The following is a 13,019-nucleotide window of genomic DNA, read 5'->3' as shown; positions in this document are numbered from 1 at the left end:
ATGTCCATATATGATGGCCCTAACCCCCCTCTGAATTTAAGGAGAGGGTTTGAGAGTGATCGAAGTTCAGTTTGGTTCTGCAGAAGCCTCTGGGCTCCCTACCCTCTTGCCTGTCCCCACGATCTTCTCTTCACGTGCCCCACTCTCCACCCCCACCTGGCACCCCCGGGACCCCACTAGCCTGTATGGCTCCTCGTGCAGATGAAGAAATCACCCTCCTTTCTCAAAACACCACTGAACCACACTCTGCTGGAACGCTGCCGTGATAAAACAGGATAGGCTGCCCATGGTGATTATGACATGAATTGTGTGCCAACCACACATTCTGCGCTCCTAAAAGATGCTCTGGGAAGTTCCAGTAATGCCTTCCAAGTGGTATTTCTCCCTCAAAAGCTGTGTGGTTTATTCACTACCTTTGAAATTTGGCAGAGAGGAAGGGAATGGTATGGGTATAGGCCAGAGAGAATGATTTCCTCTTTGTAAAGTCAGGCTTCTTCTGCTTCTAGAAAATATACCTGCTCCCAGTGTGGAAACTTTCCAAGAAACCACAAGACGTACTCATAAGCTATCACGGGGTCCTTGGGAGTGTTAATATAGAGCCAAGTTCATGGATAGACATTGGTTTTTGAAGCTATTGTAATGAGAGCCTTGCACTGTAAAGAAATGTTCACTCTGAAACTACGGACTGGGCGTCGCATGAATGTTAACACAGTGTAGTGTGAAGCAATGTATAGTAGCCCGAATCTCGCAGTATTCGTTATCCCGACAGGTTAAGTCACCTTTAATATAAACATGAGTCTGAGATAATTAGGGAATAAGGAACTCGACCGAGTTCACATGGCTATACAGGGTTATACAGAGGGGCACAACTCACACTCAAGGTTGTGTTTAAAATACATAATTTACCATACATACATGATCCACTACAAAGCCGAACGATTCGTGCAGTGCGCAGTAAATAACCACCCGGAGCGCACCCACACGAGAAGTGTCCTTAACAACACAGTCGACAGGGCGTCTCTCTTCTAGAAGGTCTCCATCTTCAGGGAGATCCCGGATGTTGTATCGTCCACACAGAACGACTTCTGCACAGATGTATTTGCCCCGTGTCCCTGCCTGAGCCGAACCCAAACACGCGAGAAACCGCGCGGGACATTGAGTCGGGAGAGGCCCTTTACAACAGTAGGGTCTTTAAAACACATTTTTCCAGCTTGGCCTGCACTTTCTACCCCAGGGGAACCAGGCAAAAACTCTGCTCACACACGAGTGGACGTTCAATCAGAGGTGGTAACCTTGGCACACTTCCAAGAGGCCCCCTTCCTCCAGTGTGTTCATGGATGGCTAGCTCCCTCCCTTGCTCCTTTGGAAAACAGTGAGTAAGAACTTTCTGGAGAATGTAAGTTTCTAGAGCAATATAGGTCCACCGTGCTGAAGGGGGGAAGTCCTTCAGAATGGTATGCTACTCGCCCTGCGGCCTTGAATGATCACAGGCGGGGAAATGGGCAGTGGCGTATTTAGACAGTGGACTGTTCGCTTAGACATTGAAGTTCCCCGCAATCTGCCTCTGCCCTTAAATCACCAGGGTCAGTGCATCTATTTAAAACAAGAGATGCTATCTTGAGTGACCATTTGCAATAAGCGGTTCACTCTGCTCGAGGCACCCTAGAAATGTTCTCTGACATTTTGAAAAACCAGTTAGTACGTATCTACCATCTCATACTTTGGTCTATAATGGCATTTCCTCTAGCTATATACTATGAGCTTGATATCACAAATACAGGAAGAGTACAAGATTAAAATAAGATTTTAAAAAGATTAAAACCCAAAGAAAGGAGAAGAAAACATGAAGGGGTTTGGCTCAGCAGAAAATCTCCTTGAGTGCTCTCAGAATCAGAGTCCACACTGCTCAGGGCTTGGACCCAGACACATCCTGTCCTGGGAGATTCGTCCAAGGGCTGTGGCCCCTACTCTTTGACGGAGAGGAGCCTCATACCTCGTGCGTCATACCTTTCCTCGAAGGCACCTGGGACGCCGTTGGAAAGAGGCTCCCCACCACACAGAAGGCACGAGGGAAAATACAAAAATAAGGATTTTGTTTCCAAGGTATCATAAATAACTAGGGTGGCAGGTATTAAATAGGACCACAGAAGAGGACCGCGGAAGAGGACGCCACGTTACAGCTTGTTCTCCTCAAAGAGGATCTGGGCGTAGACGGTGCTGGTGGGGAGGCCTTTGGCAGCTCGGTGGGGTTTGACCAGCTCCAGCTCAGCGTAGGTCAGGTTCTCCTCGGCAATCTTCGGCTAGAAGACAGAACACAACACAACTCTAGCTGACCACAGTGAGTTCCGCATCATACCTTCATTCATCAGGTGCGCATTTTCACTGCATTCTGGGGATCCAAGGGGGAACAAATGGACAAAAAATTTCCAAGGATAGATAAAACCTAAATAACGCAATAATACAGATCTCATTGTCTTCTAAAGAACATTATGCCCTGCAGAGAGACATCATGATTTATTCTTGACACAGAAAGCTAACAATAGGGGCGCCTGGGTGGCTCAGCTGTTAAGTGTCTGCCTTTGACTCAGGTCATGATCCCAGGGTCCTGGGATCCAGCCCTGCATCGGGCTCTCTGCTCGGCCTGCTTCAGGGACTCACACTCCCCTTGCTTGTGTTCCCTCTCTCGCCGTCTCTCTCTGTCAAATAAATAAAAATAAAATCTTAAAAAAGAAAAAAAAGAAAGCTAACAAAAAATGATTAAACATTAGGCCACAAAGTAAACTCTAATTCTGAAAATAATGTTAACAAACAGTTTCTCTCTTTTTTTAAAAAAGATTTTATTTATTTATTTGAGAGAGAGAGAGAGCACAAGAGCGGGGAGGGGCAGAGGGAGAGAATCTTAAGCAGACTCCTCACTAAGTGTGGGGCCCAACTCAGGGCTTGACCCCATGACCCTAAGATCATGATCTAAATGGAAATCAAGAGTTGGAAGCTTGGGGCGCCTGGGTGGCACAGCAGTTAAGCGCCTGCCTTCGGCTCAGGGCGTGATCCCGGCGTTATGGGATCGAGCCCCACATCAGGCTCCTCCGCTATGAGCCTGCTTCTTCCTCTCCCACTCCCCCTGCTTGTGTTCCCTCTCTCGCTGGCTGTCTCTATCTCTGTCAAATAAATAAATAAAAAATCTTTAAAAAAAAAAAAAGAGTTGGAAGCTTAGCCAACTGAGCCACCCAGTCATCCCACTAACAGTTTCTGATCAAAAGGAAAAAATAAAATGAAAGAGACAGAAACAAAAAATTCTAGAAATTAATAACGAAATCAGAATGACACCATCTAGACATTTTCTTGAATGACTTAATATGTACAAAACTAAAGCTCTGGAATATCTTGATAATGATGAAAAAGAAAATATTACTTGCTAGAACTCAAAGAATTCAGTACTCACAGAAAAATCATAGTCTTAAATATTTCTATTAATAATATGAATTAAATGGATCAAGCACCCAATTAAAGAAGTTAGAAAAGAGCAAAATAAATGGGAAAAAAAGTAGAAAGAAAGACCAGTAAAATTAAAACCAGACTGTATGAATCAGAAAGCAGAACAACAGTAGAATTATAAGAAGACCCAAAAGCTTGTGTTTAGAAAACACCAATACAACAAATAAACTGAAAAATAAATTAATCAAGATAAAAAGGGGAAAAAGCCCAAATGAATAAAATAGGAAATGAGGAAGGGGATATAATGTTAATAAATTTTTTAAATTAAAAAAACTACTTGGCTCAACTCATTGTCCCACATTTTGCAATACAGTATAAAATGGGTAATGTTCCAAAAAGTATAAATTATAAAGATTAACTCCAGAAAATATGAATGTACTAATTATCATCAAAAAAAAAAAGAAAGAAAAGGAAAGGAAAATAAAAGAAAGAAAAGAAGGGAAGGAGGGAAGACGGGAGGGAGGGAGGGAATATTGCCAAAGAACTCTTTCTTAAAAACACCAGGCCCAGGCAGCTTTATAGGAAACTTTCTACAAGAAATTCCTTTAAGGAAAAGATAATTCCGGTATAATTAAACTGATCCAGAACATTAAAAGAAGAAAAACTTCACGTATTTTAAAACAATCTCATTTATCGATGTACAGTTTAAATCAGATTTACTCAGAATGAGGAAGCACATTAAAAGGCAGATAACTGCATTCCAGGAATGCAAAGACGGTTCAATATTAGAAAATTCTCCCGATACAATCGACGATAGCCATAGATGCAAACAACAATATGGTTATCTCTATAGATGCTGGAAAGGCATTTAGTAAAATTAAAAAGAAATGTTTTTGTTAAAAACAACTTTTGAACGAAGCAGGCATAGATGTATACTTCCCCGCCATGATTAAGGCACATAATTAAGATAAAGAATCGTGGGTGGATTGCGACGGAGTGATGGCAGCATCACAGCAGCAGAAGCCATCCCTTTTTTCTCTCCCCTTCCATGTACAACTAGTCGGACATCCGTAATCAAAAAGAAAAGCACCTCTGCACAGTATCCCAGGACACCTGAGAGCTCTGTCCATCTGTGCACCTGAAGGGTGGACCGGACTGCAGAGGGAGGGTGGTGGTGGTGGAGCCAGCAGTGGCACGGGCGGTGATGGCAGAGAAGGTGTGGCTGCTCCGGTGACCAGCCAGCACCACCTTTCTGGCAGAGGAGGTGGAGGGTGAAGGCAGTGAAGCCTCCTGGGCTGGCTCTGTGCCTCACAGCTGGAGGGACCAGTGCCCTCTCTGAGGAGACCACAGTGATGGGGGAGAGGAAAAGAGACTGAGAGAGGACCATCCCCACTCAGGATCCCCCTACGGAGCAGTGGGCATACCGAAAGCCCCAAGCACTGAGCACACACCTTCCCCACTCACCCCTGCTCTGTCCCCACCTTTTGCTTTTTTTAAAATGCACAGTCCTCCCAACCTGAGCAGCCTGTCAGATCCCTTAACAGAAGCCAAAAACTTGTGCTATAGCGCCACCTTCTGGAAAACAAAAGGGAGGCTCCTAACTACCAACCTGTTGAACCGTTAGAATCAAAGTAAACAAAACCTTGCCTACATAAAAAAGGTGTTCACTACTTCAAATGCAGTGGCAGAACCACTTCTCTTCAAACACCATGAAAAATCACAGTAATATGAAAACAATCACAGTAACACGCTATCACAAAAATAAAAGACAATTTTCCAGCAACCAAACCCAAAGACATGGAATACTGTAACCTAACTGATAATTTAAAATACTTGTTGTAAGGAAGTTCGATGAGCCACAAGAAAACTCAGGAAGACAATGCAGTGATCTAAGTAATAAAACTAATGAACAGAAGGAATACTTTACCAAAGAGAATGAAGTTCCAGAACAGAAACAAACAGAAATTCTGGAGCTAAAGAACTCAATAAATGAGATGAAGAATGCACTAGAATGTACTGGAAACACAGCAGATCATATGGAAGAGAGAATTAGTAAGCTCAAGGACAGAAATATAGAAATGATTCTGGTGGAAGAGAAGAGAGACCTAAAATTTTCAATAGTGAAGAAACTATGTGAGTCATCTGACTCCATTAGAAAAGCCAACATGAGAATAATGGGTATCACAGAAAGAAGAGAGAGGGGAAGGGAAGAGAGCCTATTTAAAGAAATAAGAGCTGAGAACTTCCCATTCCTGGGGAAGGAACTGGATATACAAGTCCACAAAACTAATAGAACACCTTATTATCTCAATGCAAAAAGACCCTCTCCAAGACACATTATATTAAAACTGTCAAAAGTCAACAATAAAGACTTTTAAAAAGAGCCAAGGGGGAAAAAAGACAGTAACCTACAAAGTACCCCTGTTAGGCTATCAGCAGATTTCTCAGCAGAAACTCCACAGGCCAAGGGAGAGAGGAATGACATATTTGAAGTACTGGAAGATAAAAACTTGTCAGCCAAGAGTATTTGGCAAAGTTATCCTTCAGAAATAAAGAAGAAATAAAGGTTTTCCCAGACAAAAGCTGAGAGAGTTCACCACCACTAGACCTGCCTTACAAGAAATGTTGAAAGGAGCTCCTCAAGCTGAAATGAAAAGACGAAAGTACACAAAACTCTGATTAAGGCGATACATAGAACTAGACTACAATAACTCTTCTTTAGAATAGCATATTAACTCCTTAACCACAGCATAAAGGTTAAAGGAAAAGAGCATTAAAGACATTAAAGATAACTATAGTTACTACAACTTGGTAACAAAATCACAGTATAAAAAGAGATCATTTGTGACATCAAAAAGGGGAACAGTAAAAGAACGGAGGCTTTATAGGCCAGTCAAGATAACTTGCTATCTGCAGAAAAAGGACTGTGTTATCTATGAAATGTTTTGTGTAAACCTCATGGCGACCAAAAAGCAAATATCTAAAGCATAGACACAAAACATTAAAAAAAGGAGGGGGAGGGGACTGTGCCAACAACCATGAAAAATCATCAACTTACAAAAGCAGACAGAAACAGAAGGAAAAAGAAACAATGGAGAGACAAAATAACCAGGAGGCAAAAGATGAAATGGAAGCAGTAAACACTTACATACCAATAATCACCCTGAATGTGAATGGATCGAACTCACCCATCAGAAGACACAAGTGGCTGGATATATAAAAAATAAGACCCAACTAAATTCTGCCTATGGGAGACTCACTTCAGCTTTAAAGTTACACATAGGCTTAAAGTGAAAAAATGGAAAATGTTACTCCAACAAGCAGAAATGAAAAGTTAGGCATAATCATACTTATATTAGACAAAATAGACTTCAAGCCAAAAAGAGTAACCAGAGAAAAAGATCATTACATAATGATAAAGGGGTCAATACATCAAGCAGATATAACAATTGTAAATATATATGCTCCCAACAACTAAGCAATGAAATTAAGTATATATTAACTATATTAAGTAATTAATATTACTTAAGCATACATGTATACTATATATTAAGTCATTAATAAAAGTAATTAAGTAATTAATAAAAGATCATAAGGGAGAAATAGACAATAATACAATAATTGTAGGGGACTTCAATACCCCACTATCAGCAATGGATAGACCATTCAGACAGAAAATCTACAATGAAATGTTGAAATTGAAACATACTTTAGAACACATGGAGTTAACAGACATATATAGAACATTCCCCCCAATAGCAGCAGAATACACATTTTCTCAAGTGCACATGGGACATTCTCCAGGATAGATCATGTTAGTCCACAAAACTAATCTTAGGAAATTTAAGAAGACTGAAATCATAACAACTATCTTCTCTGACCACGTGGTATAAAACTAGAAATCAACAAGAGGAAAGTGAGAAGATCTAAAAATATGTGGAAACTAAACAACACATTTCTAAACAACCACTGGATCAAAGAAGAAATCAAAAGAGAAATAAAAGATTATCTCCAAACAAATGAAAACGAAAACACAACATCAGTACAGTGGGGTATATCAAAAGCAGATCTGAGAGTTATTGTTTATAACAATAACTGCATATATTACGAAATTAGGAAGATCTCAAACAACCCAATTTTATACCATAAGGAACTAAAAAAAAGAAAACAAACCAAGCCCAAAGTTATCAGAAAGAAGTAAAAAGTAAGGATCAGCGTGGAAATAAATGAAATAGAAACCAGAAAAATAATAGAAAGATTCAGTGAAACTAAGAGCTGGTTCTTTGAAAAGATAAACAAAATTGACAAACCTTAAGCTAGACTAATTAAAGAAAAATAGAGAAAACTCAAATAAAAAAAATTAGAAATGAAAGAGAAGACTTTAGAACAGACACTACAGAAATACACAGAGTCATGAGACTACTATGAACCATTATATGCCAAAAAATTACATAATTGAGAATAAATATTTACATTTCTAGAAACACACAACCTAAGAAGACTGAATCAGGAAGAAACAGAAAAGCTAAAGAGTAGCTTTAGCTAACTGTAAAGAGATCGAATCAGTAATAAAATACTCCCAACACAAAAAACTTCAAGACCAGACAGCTTCATTGGAAAATTCTACCATACATGTAAAGAACAATTAATACCAATCCTCTTCAAACTCTCCTAAAGTATCAAGGAGGAGGGAATGCTTCCAAACTCATTCTATGAGATCATCATCACTTTGATACAAAAACCAGACAGGGATATCACAAGAAAAAGAAACTATAGACCAATATCCCTGATGAATATAGATGCAAAAATTCTCAAAATAATGTTAGCAAATCAAATTCATGAACATATTAAAAGGATTATACACCATGACCAAGTGGAATTTATTCCTGAAATTCAAGGATGGTTCAACACACAAATCAATAAATGGAATTCACCACGTCAATAAAATGAAAGATAAAAATCACAGGTTCGTGTCAATAGATACAGAAAAAGCATCTGGCGAAATACAACATCCTTTTATGATAAAAAAACTTTAATAGACTGGATATAAAAGTAACATACAAAAGGCCATATATGACAAACCCACAGCTAACATTATACTTAATGGGGAGAAACTGAAAGTGTTTTCCCCAAGATCAGGAACAAGGCAAGGATGCCCACTCTCACCACTCCTATTCAATATAATACTGGAAGTCCAAGCTAGAGCAATTAAGCACGACAAAGAAATAAAAGGCATTCAAATCAGAAGGGAAGAAGTAAAATTGTTATTGCTTGCTGATGACATGATCCCTACATATAGAATATCCCAAAGAATTAGTAAAAAACCTATATCAGAAGAGAGGCAGGAAACAAAACCAACATATAGAAATTAACTGCACTCCTTTGCACTGAAGACGAAGCACCTGAAAAACAAAGAAAATGAACCCATTCATAATAGCATCAAAAAAATACTTAGGGATAAAATTAACCAAGTGAAAGATCTATACAATGAAAATTACAAAACTTTGCTGAAAGAAATTGAAGAAGACACAAACAAACAGAAAGATATCCCATGTCATGGATTGGAAGAATTAATATTGCTAAGATGGCCATACTACCCAAGGCCATCTACAGATTCAACATAATCCCCATCAAAGTACCAACGGCATTCTTCACAGAAATAAAAGAAACAATCCCAAACTTTGTGTGGAACCACAAAAGATCCCAAATAGCCAAAGCAATCTTAAGAAAAAAGAACAAAGCCAGTAGTAGTATGCTTCCAGATTTCAAACTATAGTACAAAGCCACACTATGGTACTGGCACAAATATAGACACATCAGACAACTTAAAAACCCTAGCATCTATGGTCAACTAATATTTGACAAGGGAGACAAGAACACCCAATAGTGAAAGGATAGTCTCTTCAACAAATAGTGCTAAGAAAATTGGAGAAACATACACAGAATAATGAAATTGGACCACCAACTCACATCATTCATGAAAACTAACTTGAAATGAAATGAAACAGAAGTCCTAGAAGAAAACATGTGGAAGAACCTCATTGATATTGGTCTTGGAAATTTTTTTTTCTTTTGGAAATAACACCAAAGGCACAAACGACAAAAGAAAATATTAACAAATGGTACTATATAAAACCAAAAAGCTCCTACGGAGCATAAGAAACAATTAACAAAATGAAAAGACAACCTATAGAATGGGAGAACTTTTTTTCAAACTATATTAATGGATGAGGGGTTGAAATATTCAAATAATATCCAAAATATATAAAGAATTCCATCAACTCAGTAACAAAAGAAAACAAAATAATCCAATTTAAAAATGGGCAAAAGAATTAGACATTTCTCCAAAGAGGACATCATAATGGCCAATAGACACAGGAAAAGATTCGCAACATCACTCATCATCAGGGACCTGCAAATCAAAACCGCAATGAGATATCACCTCACACCTGTGAGAATGCCTATCATCAAGAAGACAAGAAACCACAGGAGCTGGTAAGGATGTGGTAAAACCCTTACACTTTGCTGGGAAGAATGTAAATTGGTCCAACCACTATGGAAACAATATGGCGGTTCCTCAAAATATTAAAAATAGATGTACTATATAACCCAGCAATTCCACTTCTGGGTATATCCCCCCAAAAAACACCAAAAAACAGGACTTCAATGAGTTGTATGCGAGCCCATTGAATTGCAGCACGATTCACAAAGCCAAGATATGGAAACAACCCAAATGCCCATCAATGGATGAATGGATAAAAAAGATGTGCTGCATATAGACAATGGAATAGTATTCAGCCATGAGGAAGGAAGACATTCTCCCATTTGTGACAACACAGATAGACCTGGAGCACATTATGCTAAGATAAGTGAGACAGAGAAAGACAAGTACTGCATGATATTACTTATAAGTGGAATCTAAAAGTTAAACCTATAAAAAACAGTAAAATGGTGGTTGTCAGAGGGGACTGAGAGGCATCAAATACAAGTGATGGTGCCTAAGGGTACAAACTTGTAACAAGCAGTAATAAGGCACTGAGATCTAATGCACAGGATAATGCATGTAGACAATAATATTGTACTATAATTATGTGCATGTATAATTATGTAATGTGATGAACATCGCTACATTGGCAATCATATTACAATATGTAAATGTATCCAAATAGAATATGTATACCTTAAACTTATTTTTTAATAAGTTTAATATTCTTTTTAGAATAACTGGTAATCCAATTCTAGTGATATTAAAATCTAAGGCTGTAATAATTAAAATACTGTGTTACTGGCAAAGGAATACACCTGTATGTCAATGAAACTGATGAGAAAGTCTAGAAATGAACCCCAAATTATAAAATAAATTATTATTTTCCAATAAATAGTGTTAAGACACTTGGGCAGCCATTTGAAAAAAAAAATCATATCCCTACATCATTCTTTACACCAGACAAATTCCTGATAAATTTCAAATTTTAATGTGGAAAGTAAATTCATAAAAAGTGCTGGAAGAATGTGTGGGGACATTTTTTAAAAATAACCTCAGTGTATAGAAGGTATTTTACAGAATAACCCAGGATCGATACAAAAAAGATATGAACACCTTCATGCCACAGACAGTGAAATATTTCCTAAATAAAGTCAAAGGATAATTAAAAAATGAAGAAAATATTTGCAACTCATATCAAAGGCCCTACAATGCAACATAGATAATGGCCAATAATCCATGAGAAAATTAAGCAAAGAACAACAGACAGGACCAGAGAGTTCACAGGAAAGGAAATTACAAAGACTCGTACACACAAATGAGACTCAACCTCTAGGAATAAGAGAATCAGGATTTAAAATCAGACATCACTTTTTGTCTTTTACATTAACAAACATTAAAAGAGAAAAGGGGCGGAAAGAAACAGAAGAAACAGGCCCTCTTGTATATCGTCAGTGGAGGTGTTTGTTGGTACAAGCAAAAATCCGGAAACACTTCAATGAACATCGGCGGGAGACTGGTGTATTCGTACAACGGGTATATGGTGCAGTCTTTAAAAAGAATGATGGAACCATACGTGTACTGTATGTTTTCCTATCATTTGGGTAAATATGTGTGCATGTATCTTACGTGCTTAGAAAGCCCTTGGAACCTGCTTGGGAAATCAAGCACCTGGTACCTATCCATCTTGCCCTCCGGTGACGTCACCTGGCTGGCCGAAGGGAGACATACAATTTAGCATGCAGATGTGTTGATACCTTTCACATTTTCTTGTAGGCACATGTATTTAAACAACACATTAGTTAATTTTAAGTCATCATCGGAAAAATAAAAGTCAGTCACTACTTTACAGTCATAAAGACACATGACTTAGCAACCTGCTTTTCGTTTTTGTTTCTTGGCTTTGGTTGTGTTGTTTTGATTTCTGATTTTTCGTGCTTCCACCTTGGTTATCTTGCCAAGATTCAGGACAAGTAAATCATTCACATTCAATTTAACATTCTTAAAAAGAATGCCTAAAGCAAAAAGTCTCTTTTCTTTTGAAATGGAACATCATAATAGAGACAGGAAGCAAGAGACAAAGAGAGTTCCTAACTCCTACAGCCAGTACAATTGCCAAGCGACCTTCGCAAACTGGCCATTTTTAAATTTCAAAGGACATTTGGAGGGATGAGAGCCTCCTGTTTTTCTTTTGACATCAGAAGTCTTTACACTGCTTCTTAGTTGTCCATATATTCCAAGCCAACAAAAATCCCGTTTACATCTTGCCTTTCAGTTTAATTACATTTCACATTATAATGATTCCATTTAGAAATGCCATGTGTCCTCAGATAAGCACGCAAAACCCAACTCATGTAAATTTTAGAACCAGGATTTATGAAATCATATTGTCCAGGTGTTTTATTACATTACCTTGAAATTGCATTGTTTTCTAGTGTAGATTATCTGTTTATTCTTAAGTTATTCCATTACGTTTGGATATGAAAAATAACACTAGCTTTCTCAATACAGGTCACCAGGCTGGCTGGGCTGATGTGTTGTTTTCATACATTTTTATGATGTTCCTATAGTAAACATAATTCAATAAAGCCAAAGCACACTAAATAAATAATTGCATCTAGAAAAGCAATAAAAACAAATAAAATTAGTACTTTCATAAGTGGAAAGGTACTTCAATTACTGCTACAAGCCAACAACCCACCATAAAATGTGTAGAATCATTTCCCTTATGCATATTTCTGGGATATAATTTGATTGAAGATATGAGGCAGCACACAGGAGGCTCCGAATTGCGAAGTGTATACAGTTTCCAACAGAAGATGCATAATGTCGGTCCTTGACACCTTTAAAGAACCTGTCGTTTTTCCGGCGTGCTCACTGGGCTGTCACCATCAACCATGTGCTTAATTACATTTCCTGGCTTGTTTAACTGGAAATAAATTCCTAATGGCCAATGAAAGGCGGTAAATGCAGACTCCTCACCAGTTCTCACCAAGCCGCCTTGTTTTTGCCCGGATGCTTTAGTGGAAGGTTCAGGGCAGAAGCAGCTTAGAGCAAATGATCGGAGTCATTCATTATTGGTGAAACTATAGAACTGGCA

At 38.4% G+C, this 13,019-nt stretch overlaps 1 protein-coding gene across 2 annotated transcripts in view; it reads right to left on the bottom strand.

The window, feature by feature from the left end:
- Positions 1–765: 765 nt before the first annotated feature.
- The window catches only part of VSTM4 (V-set and transmembrane domain containing 4), a 104,892-nt gene continuing 92,638 nt past the window's right edge, over positions 766–13,019 (bottom strand). For both annotated transcript variants that reach the window (XM_040624422.1, XM_040624421.1), the window contains one exon: positions 766–2,300. In XM_040624422.1, coding sequence (XP_040480356.1) covers positions 2,276–2,300 — 25 coding nt within the window. In that variant the 3' untranslated portion in view covers positions 766–2,275. The remainder of the gene's footprint in view (positions 2,301–13,019) is intronic.

Source organism: Ursus maritimus, unplaced genomic scaffold, assembly GCF_017311325.1.
Source record: "Ursus maritimus isolate PB19 unplaced genomic scaffold, ASM1731132v1 scaffold_7, whole genome shotgun sequence".
Lineage (NCBI taxonomy): Eukaryota > Metazoa > Chordata > Mammalia > Carnivora > Ursidae > Ursus > Ursus maritimus.
This window is presented reverse-complemented; position numbering and strand designations above follow the sequence as displayed.